The sequence below is a fragment of the Lactuca serriola genome, chromosome 8 (genome assembly GCF_051521515.1).
Source record: "Lactuca serriola cultivar US96UC23 chromosome 8, Lser_US96UC23_V15, whole genome shotgun sequence".
Taxonomy (NCBI): Eukaryota; Viridiplantae; Streptophyta; class Magnoliopsida; order Asterales; family Asteraceae; genus Lactuca; species Lactuca serriola.
In genome coordinates this window covers 211,841,785-211,868,059 of record NC_136415.1, presented here as the reverse complement: position 1 = coordinate 211,868,059, position 26,275 = coordinate 211,841,785, and the positions used below count along the sequence as shown (strand labels likewise).

At 35.0% G+C, this 26,275-nt stretch overlaps 2 protein-coding genes across 7 annotated transcripts; both read left to right on the top strand.

Annotated features, from left to right (window-relative positions):
• Positions 1-328: 328 nt before the first annotated feature.
• On the top strand, positions 329-6,820 carry LOC145070857 (ATP binding microtubule motor family protein). Of its 4 annotated transcripts, XM_079017816.1 has the most exons (15): positions 385-444; positions 831-877; positions 1,268-1,654; positions 2,260-2,349; positions 2,426-2,526; positions 2,688-2,801; positions 2,896-2,977; positions 3,124-3,191; positions 3,298-3,363; positions 3,446-3,570; positions 4,313-4,637; positions 4,715-4,819; positions 5,000-5,707; positions 5,775-6,082; positions 6,161-6,820. In XM_079017816.1, exons 3-15 carry the CDS (start codon positions 1,441-1,443, stop codon positions 6,480-6,482), a joined length of 2,628 nt encoding a protein of 875 aa, XP_078873942.1. In that variant the 5' UTR covers positions 385-444; positions 831-877; positions 1,268-1,440; the 3' UTR covers positions 6,483-6,820. The 4 variants fall into 4 exon arrangements, with proteins under 4 accessions (XP_078873941.1, XP_078873942.1, XP_078873943.1 ...); XM_079017815.1 differs by lacking the exon at positions 831-877 and having other exon boundaries at positions 329-444; XM_079017817.1 differs by lacking the exon at positions 385-444 and having other exon boundaries at positions 785-877.
• A 14,956-nt stretch (positions 6,821-21,776) lies between these two features.
• On the top strand, positions 21,777-26,053 carry SULA (NAD(P)-binding Rossmann-fold superfamily protein). Of its 3 annotated transcripts, none has more exons than XR_013689028.1 (13): positions 21,777-21,980; positions 22,062-22,133; positions 22,621-22,696; positions 22,908-22,975; positions 23,159-23,272; positions 23,518-23,562; positions 23,796-23,874; positions 23,971-24,032; positions 24,162-24,264; positions 24,402-24,462; positions 24,746-24,816; positions 25,348-25,503; positions 25,778-26,053. XR_013689028.1 is itself a non-coding variant. In XM_079015612.1 (13 exons), the coding sequence occupies exons 1-13, from the start codon at positions 21,900-21,902 to the stop codon at positions 25,892-25,894; spliced, it is 1,089 nt and encodes a 362-aa protein (XP_078871738.1). In that variant the 5' UTR covers positions 21,780-21,899; the 3' UTR covers positions 25,895-26,053. The 3 variants fall into 3 exon arrangements, 2 of the variants coding, with proteins under 2 accessions (XP_078871738.1, XP_078871739.1); XM_079015612.1 differs by having other exon boundaries at positions 21,780-21,980; positions 25,364-25,503; XM_079015613.1 differs by having other exon boundaries at positions 21,781-21,980; positions 22,908-22,967; positions 23,154-23,272; positions 25,364-25,503.
• Positions 26,054-26,275: the final 222 nt, after the last annotated feature.

Genomic DNA, 26,275 nt, shown 5'->3' with positions numbered 1-26,275 from the left:
GGCATATGGAGGTTATGCATTGTCTAGTTGTACGTGGACCCAATAGTACCAATCAACGGAAAAATTCTCGTGCCTTGAAAAATCTCAAGTCTAACGGTGTCTTGAACACACACATTAATAAATTCACCGAAATTCTGCAAGTCACGTGACTCCAAAAATAAAAAAATAATCCAAAAAAAAAGTAGACGTTAAGCAAAGGAAAATACCTGTTACCAAGGATATAATAGTATAATCCATAACAGATATGCTTCACATACTTGTACTTCACGCATTAAAAGTTGTATATAGCTATACATTTAACTTTTCAGCTCTGAAGAAATACGTAGTAGACCAAGTAGAATCTTATTAAACTATTTCACAGACAAAACCCAGATGAAAAATCGATGATCTGAGCTTCTTAGAGAGAGAGAGAGAGAGAGAGAGAGAGCGGTTGCTGCTAAGAAGGTAAATGCAGAACAAGGCTTCTGTGCGTTTTCTTTTTATGAAATCACGGAGATCGTGGGGGGTTATTTTGTTATTAATTTATATTTTTTTCGATTTCTAGATGATATTTTTTTGTTTTATTGTTGGAATTTTAAAAGAAAGTTTATACCAAATCAGATTTTGAGCTGTTTCCGAGTTGCAGGGTAATTCAAGCATTTAATTATCTGTTTCGATTCAAATCCCTGTTTTCTTGCTTATATTGTTAGTTTATTTATTATTTATCTGGGTTTATCGTGAAGTACAGTTTATTCGAAGCTTCATCTCTGATTCCTTCACTATTTTTTCAGTTAATTTGGGAAAAACTTGTCGAATCGCTTTTACATTTGTAGGTTTTTTGTAAATTACAGTTTACTTTGAAGAACAGAAGCTTAATCCGCCAAAAAAGATCTCGAATGTGAGTTTTTTTATATGGATTTTTGGTGTAAACTTCACTTCGCGTTAGGGACCCACCATTGCTGAAAATTCCAAGCTTTTACCTGCTTTCTTTATTTGAATTAAAGAAAAAAAAAACCAGTTTACTTAGTTTTCAAGAATTGTAGGGTCCTCTTAAACAAACAGATCTCTGTTGTGTGGACTTCAACAAACGAGATTTTTAGTTTCTTTTCTTTTCTTTTTCTTCTTCTTTCTTTGTTTCAAGCTTGGGAATAAAGATTAAGCAAAGTTCTTAATCACCCAACAAACCCATGATTAGTGTTTTAAAACCCCTTTTTATAGTTTGGATCTATGTGTTATTTGTTTAATAGTTATTAAACAATCCTAAAAAAACTCGCTTTTCTATATGCAGATATAAGTGAAGCGATGACATGTGGGTCAAGTGTTGGTGCTTTCTCCCTTTTGGGCAAAGCAGAAACAACAACTCTGTTTTTAACATCTTAACTGTTATCGCATCATTTAGGGTTTTGAAAAATGAGAGATTTTGCTTGATTTGTGGGGTTTAGAAGAGGGATTTTGATAAAAATGGGGGCAATTGGAGGAGAAGAGTTGTTGAATTGGGAGAAAATGGATAATGGAAGAGAGGAGAAGATTCTTGTTTTGGTGAGATTGAGGCCTTTGAATGATAAAGAAATTTCAAGAAATGATGTTTCAGATTGGGAGTGTATCAATGATACAACGATTCTTTTTAGGAATAGTTTGCAGGAAAGATCCATGTTCCCTACTGCATATTCATTTGGTAAGTTGATTCTTTTTCATTTTTTAGTTAATTTATTTAGTAAATACTTTAAAAAGTTTGAAATTTTATAGAGTCCATTTGATATGATATAAGCTTTTGAATCTAATTGGTTTCCGATCTTGCAAATATTGCAATTTACAAAGGTCAGTAGATTTATAGTTGTCTTCATAAGTGTATTTTCTTGATTTTTTGGATTATAATCTCTTTTAGGGAAAGTTTTGAATCTAATTAGTTTTTGATCTTGAAATTCAAATTGGTTGGTGGTAGATTCATAATAGTTTCATTGTTGCAAAGCCATATGATATGATATAAATTTTGGATCTACTTTGTTTTTTGATCCTTAAAATGATGCACTTTTACTTTGTTGATCATTATTCATTAGACTCAAATCTTTTAATAATGGTTAATCATATAAAGTTAAAGATTTACTTTAGCTTTTTCTAAACTAGTTTATATAAATGCAATAACCCAATAACTATCAACTTACTTTCATCTATTTGTTTATTATAGCATCCTACTTTCATTTTTTTCTAATTAAGCTATTAAAATATACATTTTAAATATTTTAAAAACTGTTCATTTTATTGGTTCTTGTTTGGAAACAGACAGAGTATTTAGTGGTGATGCAACAACTAGGCAAGTGTATGATGAAGGAGCTAAAGGGATTGCACTTTCGGTTGTTAGTGGCATCAATTGTAAGTCCAATTATGTTTATTGGTTGAAAAGTCAAAGTCAATGACACTCTTAACTAATGAATGTTTCCATTTTTAGCAAGTATTTTTGCATATGGGCAAACGAGTAGTGGAAAGACATACACAATGATGGGGATAACAGAGTACACTGTGGCCGATATATACGATTATATGCAAAAAGTATGAAACTTTATGATATACTTCCATTGATTTATTTATCATACTTCCTATTACAACATTATACTTTGACAATCTTTCTATTTATAGCAATGTCTTAATAAGAATAAAGTTGCTATATTGGATGTTTTGTTGATATAATGATTTATTTTTTGTTTGTGTAGCATGAAGAAAGGGCATTTGTTTTGAAATTTTCGGCTATAGAAATCTATAATGAAGCCATAAGAGACCTTTTAAGCACAGAAAATATTCCACTTAGGGTGTTAGATGATCCAGAGGTAATTTCATTTTCATTTTCATTTCATGTTCATTGACATTTGTAGTTTATTGAAGTATAAAAAATATTTGTTTATTTATTTTTATTTATCTCAGAAAGGGACAATCATAGAGAGACTCACAGAAGAAACTCTAAGGGATTGGAATCATCTCAAGCAACTATTATCTATTTGTGAAGGTACCCTACATTTTAGTTTAACATTATTTTACAATAAAAAGAAATAAACATTTAATTAGTTTTTGGGTAAGAGTGATATTTATTTTCTTGATTATTTGGGGGTAAAATAGTCAATAGTTACTAATTAGTCAATGATGTTTTTGTAGCTCAAAGAAAAGTGGGAGAGACATCTCTCAATGAAACAAGTTCAAGATCTCACCAAATCCTTAGATTGGTATATATATAAAAAACATATTTTGTGAACTTTACACATAAAAACACACACATAGTATGTGTTGTTTTGTGAACTTTACATATGATTGATTATTTGGTGTTTGCAGACGATTGAGAGTTCAGCTCGTGAGTTCATAGGGAAGGATAAGTCAACAAAACTAACAGCCAGTGTGGTATGAAAACTATACTTTTCTTTAGATCATAAAACTTATAATATTGTGAAGAGTTTTATATAAATTAAATTATTATTTTCAGAACTTTGTTGATCTTGCTGGAAGTGAAAGAGCAGCTCAGGCATTATCTGTTGGACAAAGGTTGAAAGAAGGTTGCCATATAAATCGTAGCTTATTGACACTATCCACAGTCATAAGGAAACTAAGGTTTGTTTGTTTGTTTGTTTGCCTATTCCATTAAACTCAAAATCCATGAAAAGCATCAAGAATATATTTCTTGAATTTTGCAATATATAATCACAAAAAGCATTCCAAATGATTATTCAACCAATGGACTTGTATATGTTCCAAAAACATGTTATTAAAATGAAAGAAGTTTCTTTCTATAATAGAAAAAAGAAATGGACTTGTATATGTTCCAAAAAAATGTTATTAAAATGAAATAAGTTGAGTTCTATAATAGAAAGAAGAAATGGACTTTGTATATATGTTCCAAAAACATGTTATTAAAATGAAAGAAGTTGACTTCTATAATGAAAGAAGTCGAGTTCTATAATAAAAACAAGAAATAGACTTGTATATATGTTCCAAAAACATGTTATTAAAATGAAAGAAGTTGACTTCTATAATGAAAGAAGTCGAGTTCTATAATAAAAACAAGAAATAGACTTGTATATATGTTCCAAAAACATGTTATTAAAATGAAAGAAGTTGACTTCTATAATGAAAGAAGTCGAGTTCTATAATAAAAACAAGAAATAGACTTGTACATATGTTCCAAAAACATATTAAAATGAAAGAAGTTTCTTTCTATAATAGAAAGAAATGAAAGTACGTTGCTATAATAGAAAGAAATGAAAATAAGATGATGACATCTATAACAAACAAATAAACGAAAGTACGTTGCCTAAATCCAAATTTTAATTTATATTTATTTATTTATTTTTAGTAAAGGAAAACACGGGCATGTGAATTATCGGGATTCAAAGCTGACACGGATACTACAACCGTGTTTGGGTGGAAATGCAAGAACTGCAATTATTTGCACTTTAAGTCCTGCTCGAGAGAATGTTGAGCAATCTAAAAGCACTCTTTTATTTGCAAGTTGTGCAAAAGAAGTTACTACAAATGCACAAGTCAATGTTGTAATGTCTGATAAAGCTTTGGTCAAACATTTACAAAAAGAATTAGCTCGATTGGAAAACGAGCTAAGAACACCCGCACCTCCCGATTATACATCACTCTTAAGAAAAAAAGATCAACAAATCGAAAAGGTACCTTTTTATTTTTTAGAAAAAGGGCAAAATTGTAATTTCACCTTTTATTAATGATTTCGTTTGTATTATTATAGTTGGAGAAAGAAGTGAGGGATCTTATCAAGCAAAGAGATCTTGCCCAATCACGGATTGAGGAGTTGCTGCTAGCTGTTCGCAATGATCAAACTTCAACACAATGGGTAAAATTAATTTCTACTATAAATCCAAATTACATAAATTAAAAAAAAAAAAAAAAAAAAAAAAAAAAAAAAAAAAAAAATCATTTACAATTTCATTTTCATTTAATAAAAAATTTATTTTCATTTTTTTTTTGTACTAAAACGTCGGTTTCTAATAATCTCGTATTGGAGCTCTTTCAGAATGGAAACACATATGAAAACGAATATTCGGCATCGGAATCTTCAAGTGTTAAGTTATCGCGTTCAATTCCGCCGGAAGGAAACCGGAATTCACCATCGCCGTCGAACGACGTGTGCAAGGAGGTCCGATGTGTGGAAACAGACGAATCCACCAACAATCAATTACCGTCGGAATCACAATCGCCTCCCGTTTCCAATGAAGAAACGGAATCGGAATCAGTCTCGGGTCCCACTGCAAGACCCCAATTCCGAAACCGCATCAACATCGGGGCATTGGAGCAAAACTTTCAAGATCTACAAAACACGATAAATTCTCTAGTCACACCACCGGAAGAACGCTACGAAGAACAAGAAGTACAATCACAAATATCAAATTCCACGAGTTTTAGGTTAATGAAAAGCCGGAGTTGTAGAGCGAATCTTATGACGAGTTCTTCACCACCGGAATTTGAGAACACCCCGCCTAATGATTTTGAAAAAGGGTTTCCGGGAAGACCGGAGAGGAAGCTGTGGGAACTGCCGCCACCCGAGTATGGTGGTGCCGCTAGTGGAGGGTTGTTGAGAAGTGACTCACAGTCGTCTCTTGGAAGTACTTTATTGGATGAGGCAATTGCTCGGAAGGGGAAAACATCTGGAGAAGAAGATATTCCTAGTGTAGATACGTTTGTTGCAGGATTGAAGAAAATGGCAAAACTTCAGTATGACCAGGTTTGTGCATTGTAGTTTTAATTGTTTTTTTAAACAGCAATTTGTAATTTGTATGTGGATGATTTAGGTTAATAATGATGGAGGTGATGGTTTGGGGAAGAACATGAAAAGCATAGGATTGGATTCAATTACTGGTTCACCTCCTGCTGATTGGCCTCAACAATTTGCAAGACAACAAAAATCAATACTTGAACTTTGGCAATCATGCAATGTTTCTTTAATTCATAGGACATATTTTTTCTTGCTTTTTAGAGGTGATCCCATGGATTCTATTTACATGGAGGTTGAGGTTAGAAGGCTTTCATTTCTCAAGGAAACTTTTTCAAAGGGAAATCCAGCCATTCAAGATGGACACACTCTAACATCTGCATCAAGGTAAAGAATGATGATGTTTAATTTTTTTTTATTCTTGAGAAAATGACAATTTAAACTTGTTTCTGTGTGATAAAACAGCATCAAAGCTCTAAGAAGAGAGAGATCAATGTTAAGCAGACTGATGAACAAACGGTTTTCTGAAGAAGAAAAGAGGAAACTTTATGAAAAATGGGGAGTGAATCCAAACTCAAAAAGGAGGAGGCTGCAGTTGATCCACACCCTGTGGAGCAACACAGAGGATCCAAACCATGTACAAGATAGTGCTTCAATAGTTGCAAAGTTGATCAGGTTCTCAGAACAAGGTCAGGCCCTTAAGGAGATGTTTGGGCTTAGTTTCAGCCCACCAAAAATGGTCAGGAGATCATTGGGTTGGAAACACAGCATGGCATCACTCTTGTAAAAGTCAAAGGTTTTATAAGTTGACTTCTGGTGGGTGAACAGATTGACAAAAAAGTAAGAGCATTTTAACCGATACTTGTTTAGTAGAATGAAATTGGATTTGGGTCATTGCTGCATGGATTCGAATTTACTGATTTGGGTTTGGTATTCTTAGTGTAATACTACAAGTTTTATGTTTGACTTTTGGGTTTTGTGAACTTGGGCAGATGATTGGTGCTTGTTTTAGTAAGTGATAGAATGGAAGTGGGTTTGAACGGTTGTTGATTGTCAAGCATATATTAATTAGAATTGTCACTTTTGTGTTTGTTGTTGATAATATTTAGTATTTGGGATTTTCTATGTTTGACTTCTTTAATTTGACTTTTGAGGTGGAAATGGTTGTATTTGACCTATACTTTGTTTAAATAGCGGTTCTTTGTGATGGAATGAAAATGGGTTTGATGTTCTTGATGAAGTTGACTTCTTTTAAATGTCTATGTTTGACTTCTCTAATTTATTCATTGTTCTAATATTTCAAAATAATCAACTAACTATTAAAATTATCTCTCGTGCCTATGCTCCTAGCATGCATGCACATTATGTATTTTCTTGGCATTCTTTTTGTAAACGGATCGGTTGGATTCTTCTCTGATGATATTCCCTTTACAACTAGATCTTCATCCTTAACTCTATCTCGAACGTAATGAACTTCCTTTTGTTATGTCTTGATCTTCCGTGATCTCTAGGTTCTTTAGTCAAAGCCACTGCATTTTTGTTTTATCATAGAATAACGGTTCTTTATTGCTCGGAACACTCCAAGGCCATTTATGAAGTTCTTGATCCATGTAGCATCCTTGGATGCTTCACTTGCAACAATATATTCAGACATGTAAAGTTTGCCACCGTTTGGAGCTTTTCCAAGTCACCACACAACCATTCAAATAGTCATCCGGACCATGACTTTAAAACATCTCTATCTATCTGGAAACTTGTGTTTGTGTAACCTTTTAGAACTAGCTCTTGTTCACCCTATACACAAGCATAATTTCTTTTGTATTTCTCACATACTTCAGAATGTTCTTAACTGTCGTCTAATGACTGAGTCTCGGATTTTCTTAATATCGACTCAAAGCATACGATACACCACGACGAGTACATATCAGAGCGTACATGATCGATCATATAGTCAAGATGTAAAAGAACGGAATAGAGCATCGAGGCGTTTTCCCTTCGCCTCACAATGCGTAAGCCTCGAGGCAAAGTGAGGCGTAAGCCCGAGGTGAAATTAAAAAATAAATATAAAAATTATATGTCTTATAAAAAATAAAATACTAAACATCAATTAAGTAAATAGTTGACAATAACATATTACTATGATTATTAGTAATTAATTAAATAAGTAGTTGACAATAACATAATACTAAACATATCAATTAAGTAAATAGTCGACAATAACATATTGTAGAAAAACAATGACTAAGATCGAAAGATTCTATAGTAAATAACGTGAATTAAATTACAAGAACAATGATCAAAATAGTGTCGAATGCTTTGATTACAATAACTCTAGAAGAGTTCAATGAGAACTTCTCTGTTAGAGCTAAGTAGGGCGACAAAACGTTAACCCTAATTTATACATGCATGCAGTATTTATAGTCTAACCCTAGAATGCAAAACCAAGAATGGACAGGCCCAAACCGGTAAAGAAGACTATCTAGCACATATATTTGACACAATACATTTAAACCCACAATCTCCCCCTTTGTGTCAAATAAGAAAGGAGAGTCTTCATTGTTGTTTCTTCTGAAATTTGAACAGTCTCAACATCAAATTCACAAGTGTATTTCTAACGACTAGGTACCACTTGATCATATCAGTGAAGCACATCTGATCAGCAACGATGTTTGCTTTGCAAGCTTCCATTAATCCCATGATGGAGTTGAGAGCAGTAGTTGAGTATAAATGTTTGTCTAGTAAGAAGAACATACTCTTCTAATCTTTTTGACCATGTTTTCGTTGATACACCACAGTCCAATTATCTTTCTAAATTTTACCCAGCTTAAGCTTGTTCAGATCTTTTGGTTCCTCTTCAGGTTTCAGAACCGGCCTTTTCTTCAGAACACACGCTATTTATACATCCATCTTCTCAATCTCATGAATGTTGCAAATAAACATCCTTTTCAAATGAGCAATGATTGTCTTGTACTTATGTTCATCTTTTGACAAAATCGGGAACAAAGAAATCCAATCGTATGGATTCATGCAAGGCAGATCAATAAGAGTAAATTCATCTTCGATACGACTTGCTCCTCAAAATCCTTTGAACTTGACAATTATGAAGTTTTCAGTCGGGATAGGAGCATAAACCTTTACAACAACAATCTTCTGCGAACTCCAAGTCTTGAATTGAGGCTTGGCGTATTTAAGATAGAAAGAGAAGAGCATGTGATTAACATCATAATCTGAAAGTGGTGCCTTCTCAATCTTCTCAAAGCATCTGGACAGAAAGGCCCTGGGAGTGATCGGAAAATCAAGTTGATAATCTGACAAATTACTCAGATCAAAAGAAACCGAAGGTTCTAGCCAGTAGATGTTCAGTTCATCAACTGCTTCCCTCTGAATTTGTTCATGTTGAGTTTTGATACAAAATAAAAGTTTGTTTTTCACAAAAGCCGACAATAGAAGACTTTAAAAATAACAAGTTTATTTTTAGTTCATAACAAAACTGAACCATCATGGATCCATTTATAGAGATTAGAATGAAATAAAACCAACCATAGGATGTTTTAGAGATTACCTTTGAAGCCTTTGAACCCACTTGGTTTTGGGGTGTTGATGAAGATAAAAAAAGATCAAAGTGTATGATCTTCTCTATAAGTATCCACCATCAAGAGTAAGGCACTTGGAATGCTAGTTCCTTCTTATATTTTTGAGTGTCTAAAGCCTTTAAGTTCTTAACTTAATTAAGCACTAAAGGGAACAACTCAAGAGGTCTTCTAAACCACCAAACTAACTTCAGAAGAGAGATAGATAGATAGATAGATAGAGAGAGAAAGAGAGGGGGAGAGAGGAGTAGAAAACCCACCGTTTTAGAGAGAAAGAAATAAAGAAGAAGAAAAGCTTCACTCTTGCAAAAATTCAAGCCTCATGCATCTTTTATATAGCCCATGAAAAGTAAGGCCTAACCATTAAAATAATCTAAAGTAATGGTAGCCTTTAGAAGCATGAGAGACAAAAGGTGGGAGGTTGAAAAAGCAACCTCCTACACCATCATTATGCATTTTAAAAAGTAAGATTCTTTATTTTTTATAAACTCCAAGTTTATAAAATATAAACTTTGTCTTTAGGTAAAAGACAAAAGAATCCAATTAGTCCAAAATGTTGTGCATGACTTATTAATTCATATCATATGAAATAATAACTAGTAATACTCATAATTATTATTTTCACAAAACAATAACTATTCCCTAATTAACATATAAGAATCAATATTATTTGTTGATAATCACATTAATAATAAATATACAAAAATATGCCAACTTGATAAAGGTGTGACCCTATAGTAGGGATGAGATTTAGAACCGGAAAACCGGACCGGAACCAGAATCGAACTGGAACCGTTAGAACCGGAATATGTAAAATCGGTTTGGGTCCTGGGTTTAAAGAATGACTCTATCCGGGTTTTGGGTAATTCGGGTTTCGGTCCTTGATGGGAGCTACCCGTCCCATGACCATTACCACCATTATTTCCGTTTTGAATATGGGCTAATGTTGCTGTTACTGCCACTTAAAAGGCCGTAGAGTTTATCTCCGGCGGGGGCGGCGGTAGTGGTGTTGTGCTGTTGTTTTTTCGGATTGGTCTCCTCGGCATCTTTCTGTCATGGATCAGAAGGACAACGAGTATCCAATGCATTTCACTATACGATTTCTTGATTTTAGAATAGTATCGGTGATTTGGGTGCATATGAACAAGTGTGTGTATAAATTCAACATGTAATAGTAGCAATAGAGCGCACAATGGGTATCATATCATAAGAAATATATATCTGCTTTTCATTGATAATAATTTCTTGAGTACATGAAAATTTTGCCTTTAAAAAGGCATACAATACACGTAGTGAAATAAAAGCTAACACGAAAATACATAGGGTAGTGCACAGAAGAAAGTCGATACGGTAGCGAGTGAGCAGGCACTAGACGTGACGAGTCGGTTCTGGTGGTGTTGACGATGAGGTAGACGCGCCCTGGAGCTCAGCTAACCTGCGTTCGGTGACCCGTACACGCTCCTCCAAAGCGGTGTGTCGCTCCTGGTATTCTCTGACCTCTGGTCGTGAAATGGCAAGATCTTCTACGAGTCGTTCCATTGGATAGAAGTTTCGCTCTAGGTCTCGCGTGCGAGTATCCGTGATCTGCATAGCCGCCCGTATCTGCATTACCCGGTCGGCAATCACTTGTGTCTGGGCACCTATGTCCCTAATACGTCTGACCACGACAGGGAGTGCGCGATCCGCTGGTCCTCCATGCCGAAGATCGTAGTAACCTCGGTTCATCCCAAATGGTGGTTGTTGACCCTCGGGTCGGCCCCATCTCTCGATATCGTCATCCCAAGGAGGTGTAGGGCCATTGTAGCCCATCCTATACGGTGGTATTTGATGTGTGTAAAACCCACTAGTTTTAAACCTACTTTTAATTATCAAATAACACACAAAAGACAGTGAACCTATCAATTGTGGTATAGCTAAATAAGCAGGGTATCGAACACAGGGAACGGCAAATTAAACTAAAAACTAATTTAATCTAAGTTAATTAAAAAGCAGGGGTTGTTCTCTAGTTTTACAAGACTAGAAACTTACTAATTATTACTAATTTAAGCTAGAAAATAAAGATTTTGACTAGATTCAATAACGGAGAAGTACTTCTATTTAGTTCAACTTAATTGATCCTATAGTTGATTTCAAGGTAAAAGTGCAATGGATTAATTCTTTTGCTAGTTACCGATTCAATTGATTAGTTCCGTATTCACTTCATTAATCCTTAGCAAATAAATCAATTTAAACAATGGCCAGTTGTCTATTTCAATTAAATTTACTAGATATAATATTCGGGTTAAGTTAGACTTGCAATAGCTAATTAATTTTTCCTTTTAATTAACTTCTTGTTTAATGGTCATCTCACAAGCTTGCACATAAATTTACTTGATTTTCTTATTAATCCTAGTTTCATGTTCACTACACTAGACATATGACAAAAAGTGTTCACTAAGCATATGAGATTGATAACTAATAGATGTTCATGCTAATTAATTATCTCCCTATTAACAGAAAATCAATTATCATTCACATACAAGGTTCTTTAGCAAGCTAAAATAACTAAATTAACCAACATAAAATTAATCCTACTCAAATAATCAATCCATGTTCACAAAATTGTCTACCCGAACAGAAGAATAAGTTTTTAGCTCATGATTGCAGTAAACATAAACTCAAAAACGAAACCAAAGTATGTAAACATGATTCAAATCAAAAAGTTACTAAGAATAAACCAAAATTGTCTTGATTCTCTTCACAATTGAATGTAGGGTTGATTCTTCAGTCCCTCACGACCTAGCAGCACTTCTAATCGTTTCTCAGCCTCCTAGGGTTTCTCTCCATGCTATGATATCGATCTGAAAGTCCCTTTATATAGATTTTCACAAAACAGAGGCCACTCGGCGAGTCCAGTGACCTACTCGGCGAGTCCGTCACTTAAAACCCGTGCACGGCAAGTCAGCGCGTCCAGAATCGCGAAACTTCTGACCAACTCGGCGAGTAATCGACCCTACTCGCCGAGTACGTTTCGAATCAACATTTTCTCAAAACACGAAAGTCGTCCGAAATTGTGTCTACTTTTCAGAACATTTTGAATCTCGTCAATCGGAGTTACGGTTCATGAGATATGACCAAAATACTGACGAGGGGTCAAGCTGTCCAACAACATCCTTCTTTCTTCAAAATCCAAGATCCAAGCCTCTAATTGCTAGTTCCGCTTCATTTTCCACCCGAGCATGTAGTTTTTGCTGAAAAATGAAATTATAAACTAATTAAGCACCTTTTGTTCATTAAATGAGATAAAAACAACATAAAGTATTAAGATAATGCATGAATTTTATAACTAAATATGTCCATATCAGTATTCTTGCCATGTATGGAGGGTTGATAACCTCAGAATCTACTTCCGATTCCTCGTCCTCCTCAACCTCTTCCTCGACTTCTTCATCAATGTCCTCTTCTTCAAACTCTATTGGTTCTTCGGGATCCTCCATGGGTTCCTCGGGGTCTTCCTCAATCCAACCTCCATTCCCCTGATTGGGAAAGTAAGGGTCTCCGGGGTGGTGAAAGCTTGTCATGTCGTCTGTACAAGAATAAGTGAGTACGAGGAAATAAATAGATTGTCAAAATACTCATATAGTATTTTACTTGTTTTAGGGTTGGTTCTTAGAACTTTTGGATAACGAGTTGGGGATTTTTAGACTTGTTGCAACGCCACTACCACTCCCGAACACATGTTGGTCATATATCAAATAAATATAGTTGATCAGACTATATTTATCCCATATATGATTACATAACTGCCCAAGCTTGACGTAGTGTTCAACCTCTGAGTTATTTTGTTTTATTTCTTATTATGATATGGTCCTAAAAAGTATGTATTCTTTTAGTCAGAGTGTTTTAGTCCCATTGTATTTATAGTTGTATATCCTATATGGCTAGATATACTAGTTCACTATAAACAATGCTCTGATACCAATTTGTCACACCCCCGAACCAGAACGGCGAAAACGTCCGGAGGCGGGTGACGTCATTGTGCAGTATCATAACAATTGTATATAAATGGAATTTAGCAAATCCAAACATCATACATCAATATAACAAGCTTACATTGTTTTACATCATGTTTATGTTCTCAAAATTTACACAAAAGAGACAACAGTAAGCAAATTCCAAAATACAATAAAATAATCTTGAGTCCGCGATCCATAACTTGCTTATTGATTTCTTGGGAATACAACTCGTTTGAAAAGCGTCAACATAAAATATGTTGGTGAGTTCATAAGCATTTTCATATAAAACTTCGATGATAGTTTGGAAATCCAGAAAATCCAATATTTTCTTATCAAAATGGTTGTAATTCTTATTTCAAATCGAGTATAGTTGCATGTGTGACTTAGTTTATCGTTTTGAAATTGTATAAAATCGTTTCCCCCAGAAAATCCTATATTTTCTGATGTATAAAATTAGTAGTTTTAACAAAAACATAACACTTGTGTGGAAAAGAGGTCTTATTGAGGTAATCAAAACATAGTTGATTGTAAATCGAAAGTGAAATTTGTATAAACACATTTCTGAAATATTCTAGTGAGTCGTTATAACCACACTAATGTGACGGAGTGCCTGTTATGACGTTCTTCAGGCTTCGGTTTTGTTTAAGACATTTGTCACCCTAGACTGGCCGGTCTAGCTGTAGCGAACAACGAATGCGTGGGTTGTCAACCCCGTATAGATCTATACACAAATTCTTGTTCTCCCTCTAGGAGACTCTAGTTATAATTCTTATAGGACTTAAAGCATACATTATTATATTAATATATGTACTGTGAAGATTTGTCTGATTAGAATACTAACCGCTCTTTGAGCAAATCGTGAAATCCATTATTTACTAAATAAATAATAATAGTTGTAGTCGTTGACTAGATATTTCGTTTAGTTTCGTTTCGTTTGTTAAAAATAATCCATTTTGAATATTTGTTAAATCGACCCAATATTAGTGAATTCGGCAAAACAGATCTTCCCTTTATAAAATACTAAGTGAGACCCAATTTGCCGAAAAGTGTCAAGTTATGGTTTGTATATAACTTTGACTTGTGTGAGTTTATTACAGCAGCCTTATGACATGCAAATATTTTTGTCATAAAGGCTCTATTTGTATAATTTCTTGGTCAGATTATTTATATCAAATATTTATAAAAATAATCCCTAATAGTTTGCAAAAAGTCACAAAGTTCCAATTTTCGAAAATTACTAGAAATAGTGTCAACTTATCAAGGTTCGTTTTAACAACTTTTATTTCTAAACATGAAAGCATAGATAAAGGGGTATGTTGGACACACCCAACAGTTTGGTAGGCTCTTTTGTACACAAAGTATCATTTATGTGGTGATTTAATTATTTTATGATCTTCATGAAATTTGTGAAATCTCACGTTCATGAAAATTATAATAAAATAATAATATTTCAACACACACTACACATATAAATACATGCAATTATCCAAGGATTTAGACAAGATTTGACTTGTATTCTCCCAAAAAAAAAACAATAAAAACTTAGAAAAAGGTGGGGTATAAAGCTCACCTTGGTTATCTTGCTGGGTGATTTGGAGAGATGATAAGGAATTTCCAAGTTTCAACACTTGAAAGATTCTTTGGACTTTAGAAATATCCTAGTAATAAATTTATGTGTAAATATAATAAATTCTTAGGAATAATGTGGAGAATCACTAGTCAAAGAAGATGAAACACTTACAAAAAAGAAATTTGGGAATTTTCTTTAAAGGAATGAGACTTGAAGCTTGAATGAGTTGAGAGCACTTCTTAGGAGTTTACTGAGTATGAAAAATGAGAAGTGGAATATGGGGGAAAGGAGTTCACGTATTCTAAATGGGGAGGATAAGGGATGAATTGACATTTGCTTGGAGGACTGGTGTACAAAGCTTAGTTATTTATGGATAATATGCGTTTTACTGAGATTTGCATGAGAAAATGGGGGATTTACATCACATCATAAAGTCAAACCCCTTTAAAATCTTGGGTATTATTTTATATAAATATGTTTCAAATAATCAATTTTGGCATACAATAAGGGTTTAAGGGGTTTAGGATATGAAAAATACGAGTTTGGAGGAATTCCCAACGTAAAAATGTCCTAAACTAAAGAAAAGTTCTGAAGTGGTCTAAAATATGAAGTCAAGAAACGAGTTTCGGAGCCACTTAAGGAGTTCCGAAGCCACTTAAGGAGTTCCGAAGGTCATTCCCAATTTCCGGAGTCTAGCCCAAATTTCCGGAATCAAGTCTCACTTCCGGAGTCAGCTCTGATCCGGAACCAATTCTTCCGAGGCTGCGAGGTGGTATCTTCCGAAGCGATCATGAAGGTTTCAAACGAGATTTTCCGGAGGGATTCTTCAAGAGCAAGATTGTTCGGTGCAAGGTCATTCCGGAGCACCTTAATTCCGGAGCCATTTTCGAGGGTTCTGAAGTGAGGGGGGGGGGAAGTTGCTTAAAGAGGTTCCACTGGGCTTGTTCTTTCAAGCTTTTCTCCTTCCATTTTGAGTTGAAATTTGACTAAGGAAAAACTACATAGGGAGATTTGAGAGAGATTTGACATACTTGGAGAAATTTGGGAGAGATTTCACATACTTGGAGAGATTTGGGAGAGAGAGATACAGTGGGAGAGATTGGGAGAGACTTTGTCGGGGGCCTTTATTAATGTTTTTCTTCGTAGAGCAAGGACTTTAGACTTAGTTACACCCTATTTTAAGTGTCATACACCCAGAAGGGCACGTAATAGTGTTTTATAGAGTTGTTACTTCCCTTATCCTGATTTGGATCTAGAATCTTTGAACGTTAGAACTTTTAAGCGATACTTCACATTAAGATTTAGAGTCATACATTAGTAAACATAAAGTAATCCCTAACATATAAACACTAGTTGAGTTGACCAGATTGACTTGTTGACCTTGACTTGACTTGACTTGACCAGAAGCTTGCTAGTTGTCACAAACCCTCTACTATATGCACTTGGCACAACCCTCTCTTCCCAATGTGCTCCAAATCGATCTCGTGCCCTCGGACTCTGGAAGTCATATCCTTCAGGGTCTGACACCCCGTCACGATCACTAACTCCCTTGCCAACGGCTGAACTGCAACAACTGGAACATTCTCTGCCCTAAACCGGGTCCCAAACTCCTCCCAAAACATATTCTCCAATTTGGAAAGTGCAACAGATCGCACAATCAATTCCCAACAGCTCCTTGCCGCTCAGTACAATACATCCAAGGCGAACCAAACCTTGGCTCCTATGGGGTAGAGACTAGTGCGGAAAACACCTTCCATCACCTCAATCCAATGCGAACTCAAAATCTTGGCAGTCCTTCCCTTGACTTGCTCACCACCTGAGCTGAGACCTAATCCTGAACCAGAACCGCCTCCCTAAGTGCTCATCTCTAAAATAGAAACCACCAAAACCACTGGTCAAAACATACTCAAGGATTCTCCTTCCCGAAGCCTCTCAGATTCTCCAAGACTCTCACTGATTCGAGTATGGATCTTGTGCTTTCAGTAGTACCGGCCCAATACTACTTTCCACACCTATCCATACTTTCCTCAACAATCCTCCCGAATCCTCTAAGTCACTTCCTCAAACTGATGCGCCCAAGTCTCACTAAACCACACTACTAACCCACCGTAGCATATCCTAGGCTTTCCTAGGTTCTCGAACTCACCGTCCTCAATTGCTGAAGGATTCCCAGTAATTTCAACTAGATACCTTATGAATATAGCCACATGCAACAGAGATCAGATAATCCTTCGAGTAAAAGACCCATCCCTAGAACGGTTAGACTCAAACAAGAGTTGTGCAATAGGGTCAAGTCCATCACTCTGAGATTATCCGGCCAGTGTCCCATGTGACTTAGCATATTCACTTAGTAGGTAACTCACATCACTAAGAGTCCCATAAAGCACAAAGCAAGCAACATTCAGAAAATGGAAAATCTAACCAACATACTCCAATCAAACCATTATATCCTCTAATTAGGAATCTGTACTGGCATGAGATTCTAAAGCTCATACAATCAGGCATAACCTAAACATGCCATCCTATCACTGAGTGATCAATACTAGCATGCAGGTCTACAAGCACATACAATAGGCATATAAGGCATCCTTCCTAGATCCTTAGCCCTAATCTAGCATGCAGTTCACGTATTCTTAGTTCATATCATAACATAACATATCATAACATGTATGTGTATTTAGGGAAAACTTACTTGAGCTCGGCTGATTGCATGCCTCACACTCATTGTTCTTGATTAAAACCCTTAATTTTAATTTCAGAAAAAATATTTTCTTGTAAAAATCTTTCAAACCCTCGATTTGAGTTCAAACACACCCGAGAGCGTGCCCGAATCTCTCAAACCAAGGCTTTGATACCAACTTGTAACATCCCAAAAATCAAGACCAAAAATTTCATTTTAATTAAGTTATTATAAAACCAATAGTATAAGAAAACATCCATAATAACATCCCATGTCAAAACCAAAGTGTCAATAATCAAAACATATTATCATAAAATAATATCAAAGTGTAATCCCAAAGATCTCATGTGCGGAAAACATAGTGTGATGCGCTACGATCGAGCCAACTCATTTCCTTTGAAAACAAAGTACCTGAAACCAAAAATGAAAACTGTAAGCACAAAGCTTAGTGAGTTACCCCATCATACCACATACCATACAATATACATACTGTCTAACATATCCGGTACTGGACTACCCATTCGGTCTCTTTCAATCGGTAACTGCCTAGCATACCAAGGTGCTAGCCTACCCCTTCGGTTCTGTCGACCGGTACCTCGCCTAGCATATAAGGGTGTTGGCCTACCCCTTCGGTCCTTTCGACCGGTATCTCGCCTAGCATATCAGGGTGTTGGCCTACCCCTTCGGTCCTTTCAACCGGTACTGGGGACTATTTCACCTCTACTTCTACCACATATCATACTAGCTCATAAACACATCAATCATATACTGCCTAGCTTATCAGGGTGCTGGCATACCCCTTCGGCCCCTATCGATCGGTACTGGGGTCTATCATACCCCTCCTAGCACTATCACATAACATCATAACATACTAGCACATAAAGCATAACAGATAGTGACATACCAGATAATTATCATAAAGACAATCATCTCTACTATAGATCTTACTAGTGGGCCGACATTGGTGCCTTCAACCCACTTCTATTGGAAGGTAACTCACCTCACACTGCTGAAGTCCCGCGAACAAAACTCAAGTTGCTGGATGACAGATTCCCGAACTGTCAACATCAAAATAACACCCAATTAATAATTGGGTTCAAACACATAAACATAAGTCCATGCTTAGGGTAAAAGACTACTTTACCCCCATCTTAGCTTGATTCGAACTCAAGGCCCAATCCAAAGGCCCAAAAGTCAAACTATGAATCAAAGCCCAATATATGACCCAATTTACCAAATTGGACCCAAACCCCTCACATGGGCCTTACCCTAAAGCCCACAAAAATATTCTAGTCCATATGATTGTTCTTGGATGGCCCATCAACAACCCAATCACCAAAACCCAATAGTAAGTCTTAACTCAAGGCCCAAGCAAAATTACGGTTTTCATATAAAATGACGATTAGGGTTAAGTGTTTCTTACTTATGTCATTAAGGACTTAATCCATTAAGTCCATCACTCTACTAGGTCAACTTACAATGCGGTCGGGATTAATTCATGATTCCAATCCAATGGTCCAAACTTGTGGGTCCAGACAATTCCAAATTAACATATACAAAATTAGGGTTTCTAATCTAATCACATCTTAATTAGTCTATTTGTTAAACTTTTAGGTTAAATAACTGTTAATTAAGTCGGGCACCACCCACTACCGCCTCGGGTAGTAGTGGTCAAAGGCGGCTCACGGCGGCGGTGGACACCTTACGGTAGTGGTGGTAGATTCCCTTAATTATCCAGGTCAAAGTACAATATTACAACAAAATATTCAAATGAACGCATACACACACAAATATCACATACACACACACCCAACCACCCTTGTGGCGGCAGGCGGTGGTTGGAGGTGGCAGCCACCACCTCATGGTGGTGGTGGTGGCTTTTCTTGTGAATTCTAGCCAAAAAACACCACACACAACACACTCTAATCACAGAAACACACCCACACACACTTCTGTTCGCAAAGCACCCAGCCACCCACCTGGTGGCGTATGGCGGTGACGATGACACAAGATGGCGGTAACAGCAGTGGGACCACCAACGATCATTTCTATTCCTGTTGTTAATCAAGCCCTTGTCAATGAAGCTCGTGTAAAGAAGGTTCCTATGAATGATGTTGGTAGGGTGAGGAAGTCTTCAGAAAGAATCATCAAAATTGGTCTAAAGAAGAAGGTTTGGAGGTGGATCCAATCAAAACAAACATGTGGTTTTCAAGTGATTAGGGTTTGATATAATGGTACAATATATGTGGGGTTATCTTTTGATGTAGTGGACTAATATTTTATACTTAATTATTGTACTACCCCTACTCGTTTAATAGTTTGATGTAGTAGGCTTAACTTTTATAATTATTTAAAGGTTTGATGCCTTTTGTCTCCTACTTTTGTTTGTCTTTATATCCATTTGTCTACAAAAGAATATTCCTACAATTTGTCTTGGTCTTACACAAAGGAGTCAACATTTTCTATATATCTTAGTTTTAAACAAAAGAATCAATTTTGTCCCATACTGTTTGGTACTCATATTCCAGTTGTCTACTAATTTGATGCATATAATAGCAATGTAGTTTTATAAACATCCATTACATCAACATCCATTACATAAACATCCATTACATCAACTTCCATACATAATAGCAATGTACTTTCTACCGTTACATAATCATCAATACATAAGCTTCACAATGAACACAAAATATCAATGTACTTTCTACCATTACATAAACCTCGATACATAAGCTTAACAATTAAGACAAGAACCAATAGAAAACCATTACAAGAAACATAAGATTCAATTCTTTCACATTTTCCTAACAACTGCCACGTTCTTTAGAACCTCTAAAAGCATATATATATATTCTACATTAGGCTTCATATTCATAGGTTCTTCATCAACCCATTCCCAAAATTTTCACTTTTTCTTGGTTTCTTTAGTAATAAAAACGAAAAACAAAAAGGTAAGAAGGTGAAATTGAATACCAAAATGATGCATTTTGACAAATAAAATCAAAATCGGTAATTACCAATGGGTTAGGTCACATCTAAATTTCTTTCTAGGGTTATCTTTGATCTTGGAGGTACGAATGCGTATAAGGAGTAAACAATCATAAAGGATTTCATTATCTACTCTGTAGTTGCTTGAACCATTCGAAATCCATGAGCCGGTCGATATCCTCCTTCTTCTTCTAGGCCAAAATTGATTCATCTTGATTTCTTGTGTAAATATTCGTTTATAAGCATTGACTAGGCCACATAAGATGCCATTTAATTGTCATTTATGCCACATATGTTTCCACATCAACAAAACATGTAGAATCCGGTCCGAAGGACTTAATATGTATAAAAAGATAAAGTATAAAGACTTATTTAACACACACACACCATGAATGACTAAACATGTACAAAATGATAACTATCTTACCTATATATGTCACTTTCCCATTTATAAATGTACGTAAGCATGCTTGAATGGTACGTCTGAAACAAACAACTAATTACTATACCCGTGGATAAAATAGATTTTTTTGAACCGACAAATAAAGATATATATTAAAGCCAAAAAAACTACCCCTAACAACGTGCTAGGAGAGAAATTACAAGACAAGGAAAACAAGAAATGCAAACAAAACGAAACATATTACAAGTTATAGAAAGGAAGGGTACTCTATCCGGCCTAATTTAAATTTCTGCTTTTGCCCATGTGTTTGAACCAAAGGAAAGTCATTGACTTGATTATATCTGCCACTTTTGTAGTACACACCATCTTATTGTTAAAAAGTCTTTCGTTCTCGCCTTTTAAATGTTCTAAATGATACCATGATAGATAGCTAATGGTATTTTCCTTTTCTTTGGGCAGTTGCCCTAGCTCGAGGCATAATCAAGCACATCCAACACCGTGCTGAAGTTGATTTGCGGCACGTTGCACCATTTGAAAATGCATTCTGTGACCGTTTTTGCAAAGGGGCATTGCACCGGTATGTGATCACATGTTTGGTTTGTCGATCATTATCGATGAGTATGAGTGTATCATATGAGTACTTGATGTTTTTTTTTCTTCTTAATTTGAAATTTATGATTGTTGGATGATACAAAAATTACCAAAATATAATTTAATGAATCTCTTTTATTATTAACAAATAGGTCGACTCTACCTTGATTTTGCTAAATTAAGTATACAAATTAAACAAGTGAACAAGGGTGGGTACCACAATAAGATATGAAGAAATGCAATTAAAATGTGGCTCGAATGCAAACACGATGACCAATCCACCATTGTCGCCCACCGTGACCACCAGCTTCAGCAGCACAAAAAACCCTGCATCTTCCCACTCGACTCCACAAAATTCTCACACACGTTACTCTGCTGAAATCAATGGAGCTCTGTGGAGCTTCTGCTCTGGCTTGGAGAACCTCAATTTCTCCTTCTCTTCACTCTTCTCCTCAACCGACTTCGGTATCATCTCCCTCTATCTGGATTTGTATTTTACGTTGTCGTAGTTGATGTGTTAGGGTTAGTTTTCGTTTTCCATTTCAGGTGAGTGAATTCAGAAGAGTTAGGGTTTGGTGTGTTAAAACCGACGTCAATGGCTCGTCTCAGTCGGTTAAGGTGAATGAGTTTTCTGCATTTACTTATCCATCATCCACACATTGATTGTAAATTCTATGACTAGAATCGAAGGAGATGATTATTCAGTTGAAGTAGTTGTATGAATTGTTAAATCACTGCGTCGTTTGAACAATTAAGAAAATATCATTCGGATATATGGAAGTTGGAGCTACATTTTGGCCTTAAAATAGCGTTTACAAGTGTACTTACTTTGAAATCTTAACTTCATAAGTTTCCAGCCAAAGAAATCGAACAATTCCTCAAGTCATATATACTATGCAAATTGTAATGCTTCACTTTTTGGCGAAATTCCAAGCTAAATTATTCGCCATAACCATCTATTTCAAGATGTTATTTGTAGCGATGTTTGTCCTCAAGAAAAAGTCAAAGTTTAGCTCTTTTCTTTTCAAAAGAAAAAGGAATATCAAACTCTATCATAATCTATTGTTGTTGGTGGAAAGCTGATCTACTCTTGGGTTTGCTGCAGGGTAACCAGATGACAGTATCTATAACAGGAGCTACAGGCTTTATAGGGAGTAAATTGGTGCAAAGGCTCTATGAAGGTATTAATATTCCATGATTCCATCTATCTGTTTCAAAGGCTCTTGGATTTACATTCTGGATTTTTATGATTGCTCTTATAACAATGTATCAACTTTGATATGTTGTTTACAACTTCAGAGTATTGATGTGGCATGTTTCAGATATAACTTTTTTGTTTACTTTATATCATAATAGAAATGTAACTGAATCTTAATCATCTCTGGAATGCAGATAACCATAGTATCTGTGTCTTGACTCGATCTAGATCTAAAGCTCAGTCCATTTTTCCGGGTAAGAAGGTAATAGTTACTGTTAAAAAAATCCATAATATCCGATTCATTCTGGAAATTTCAACTTTCTGTGAAAATGAATCTTCAATTATAAGTTTATAACAATGTCAATTACTATAAACCGCTCTTAAAAGTCTTTGCTTTCATCTTAAATTCTAAATTCTAAATACTTCTTTATTGGTTGTAGTGAAGGATTTCCCAGGCATTGTAATTGCAGAGGAGCCTCAATGGAAAGATTGCATTCAAAAGTCAACTGGAGTTGTAAACTTGGCTGGATTACCCATTAGTACAAGATGGTCTTCTGAGGTAAATAAACCATAAGCATTTTGTACTAATTTATCATATAGTGGGCCACATCAGCATCACTTGTTGGCTTTTATACATATTTTTTTCTCAACAAGTGCATTTATTAAGAGCAAAATCCAAAAAGCCTCAATGTACTTTCACTATTTTAACTGTTCTCTATAGTGTTAAACCATTATACTTTTTCTACTGTTTATTGAAATCATTGTGTAATAAATAATATGATTTTTTTATTTTTTCAACTGCAGATCAAGAAAGAGATCAAACAAAGCAGGATTGGAGTCACCTCAAAGGTTATTAATTGTAAATTAAAAGACCAACAAAACAATTATAAAATGTATTAAAAAAACAGCTTTTTTTTCAGTGAAAGTAAGATTTGACCACTTGCCCTTCTCATTTTACGGGTCCCACAGAAGGAGAAATGAAGGTGGGACCCACAAAGTTGAGAATGAAGGGAAATGGTATAAAAGAATGAGCACTTTGTTTATTGTGTTGTTTTGATGGGCTTGTTTGACTTTTTATAAAGGTTGTTGACTCGATAAATAGCTCCACAAGTGATGCAAGACCAAAAGTTTTGGTTAGTGCAACAGCAGTTGGCTATTATGGTATGGGGACAAAATTGTAATTTTACAAGTTGATTTATATTATGTTATGTTACCTAATCATGTGATAATGTTTTTTATTTATTTATTTTGAGTCAGGTACTAGTGAAACACAAGTGTTTGATGAACAAAGCCCTTCTGGAAATGATTATCTATCCGAGGTGAATAATTAATTAAAAAAAAACCTTTCAATTCAAATAAATATTCTAACAAAAAAGTAATGAGATTTTTATTTTTGTAATTTTGTATATATATATATATATATATATATATATATATTATATGATTAGGTTTGTAGAGAATGGGAAGGAAAAGCTCTTGCAGTTGATAAGGATGTTAGACTCGCACTTATTCGTATTGGGGTGGTGCTTGGAAAAGATGGTGGTGCTTTAGGTATGTTTATTTATTATTATTATTATTATTATTATTATTATTTTTATATAAAGTGTTATTACTATTTCTTGCATTTTGATGAGTTGTTAATGATTAGATTTAATTTTTAAAGAGTTGTTACTGATGTGACTTTGCAGCTAAAATGGTTCCTATCTTCATGATGTTTGCTGGAGGACCTTTGGGCTCTGGGAAACAATGGTACTTACTCTTGTTATGATTAACTGATTTAAAACTTACTTAAATATCAATGTTTATAAGGTAATGTAATGTAAGTTATAATTTTAAGTTGTTGCAATTAATTAGGTATAAATTTTTTTAATCTATTTATCAGTTATCACACGTTAACCAACCAAGTTATGTATTATTAGAGATTTAAAAAATCGTGAGAGTTTATTAGAAGTATATTGGGAAAAAGAGTAAAGTATGTTGCTATTTCTCAAAAAAAAAAATTTAATTTGATATTGTTTTGAGAATGTGTTAGGTTTTCGTGGATTCATATAGATGACTTGGTGAATCTGTTATGTGAAGCCTTATCGAATCCATCTTATAAAGGTGACAATTCATGTGTTTATCAAGGACAATTTGCTTTTCCTTTTACAAGTAATAGTAACATGTAACCCAAAATACCAATACATAACATAAAAGTTGTAAATATTTTCCAAGTTTTAGAGTAAATTACATGAATGGTCCCTATGGTTTGGGGTAGTTTGCGCGTTTAGTCCCTAACTTAATTTTTTAACTCGGAAGGTCCCTATTATTTGCTTTTGTTACGTGTTTGGTCCCTATTGTTTGTTTTTGTTATACGCTTGGTCCTTGTCTTACCTAAAAAGACTATTATTTAAATAGGGAAAAACGGTGGGGTAGGTAAGGTAAGGTGAGAGGGTGGGGTTAGGGGTGTGTTTGTTTAAATAAATTAAGAAAATCGAAGGAAAAATAGTATTTTTAGGTAAGACAGGGACCAGACGCGTAACAAAAACAAACAATAGGAACCTTCCGAGTTAAAAAAAATAAGTTAGGGACCAAATGCATAAATTACCTTAAACCATAGGGACCATTCGTGTAATTTACTCTTTTATATATTAGTATTATTGGATTTCAGGAGTGATCAATGGAACCGCACCTAACCCTGTCCGTCTAGCCGAAATGTGCCAACATTTGGGATCGGTGATGGGGCGGCCGTCATGGCTACCGGTGCCTGACCTTGCCCTCAAAGCGGTCCTTGGAGAAGGCGCGATAGTGGTAAGCATAAAGCCCTTTATGTACTACTGTGTTTGGACTGGACTGGGATTGCAATTAATGTGAATGGGAGAAAATTTGCGTTATTATTAAAGTAAAATAAGCGAAAATACTTTTTTATTATCAAGTTATATATTGATTAAACAACAAATTAGTATATAATAGTTAATCATAATGTTTCAATGATTATTATAAATTATAAATGATTAAGACATATAATGTAAGTTATATCTTGATTATAAATGATATTCCTAAAAATGTTTTTTTTTTTTGGCAGGTTTTGGAAGGACAAAGGGTGTTGCCTGTTAGAGCGAAAGAATTAGGGTTTTCGTATAAGTATCCGTACATTAAAGAAGCATTGAAAGCCATTTTAGCTCAAAAGGTTGTAGTCTGACTGACAACAACAGATCCATCACATTTTTTATTATTTTTGTGTCAAAAAAAGCAAAACCAAAAGTTGGATAGAAAATACTATTGAAAAATATGGGGAGTTTGTATTTATTTGTATTGGATGCTCTCAGTTGGAAACCATTGAGTTAATTTTTGAGTTTTACTTGTGTTGCATACTATTTATTTCATTTTAAACGGCTCAATCCCAAATAGGGTAATTATTAATATCCGCTAGAAGCTGCTATTTTTTTGTCTGTTTTATGTTGCAATCTTTGTAACGTTTGGTGAGAATAAGTTATTTATTCTTATTTTTACTTTTGCTTTCATTACAGCCTTTTGTTCAGGGTCTGATTTACTTCCTTTGGACTAGTTGTAACGATTGCAA

What these genes read in the sequence shown, in the direction of transcription:
- SULA (XM_079015612.1), top strand. Translation starts at nt 21,900, where the DNA reads ATGGAGCTCTGTGGAGCTTCTGCTCTGGCTTGGAGAACCTCAATTTCT. An exon ending in AAAAGATGGTGGTGCTTTAG is followed by an intron (nt 24,265 to 24,401) that starts GTATGTTTATTT and finishes GTGACTTTGCAG; the next exon opens with CTAAAATGGTTCCTATCTTC. An exon ending in TTGGGCTCTGGGAAACAATG is followed by an intron (nt 24,463 to 24,745) that starts GTACTTACTCTT and finishes AGAATGTGTTAG; the next exon opens with GTTTTCGTGGATTCATATAG.
- LOC145070857 (XM_079017815.1), top strand. Translation starts at nt 1,441, where the DNA reads ATGGGGGCAATTGGAGGAGAAGAGTTGTTGAATTGGGAGAAAATGGAT. An exon ending in CAAAACTAACAGCCAGTGTG is followed by an intron (nt 3,364 to 3,445) that starts GTATGAAAACTA and finishes TATTATTTTCAG; the next exon opens with AACTTTGTTGATCTTGCTGG. An exon ending in ACTCTAACATCTGCATCAAG is followed by an intron (nt 6,083 to 6,160) that starts GTAAAGAATGAT and finishes GTGATAAAACAG; the next exon opens with CATCAAAGCTCTAAGAAGAG.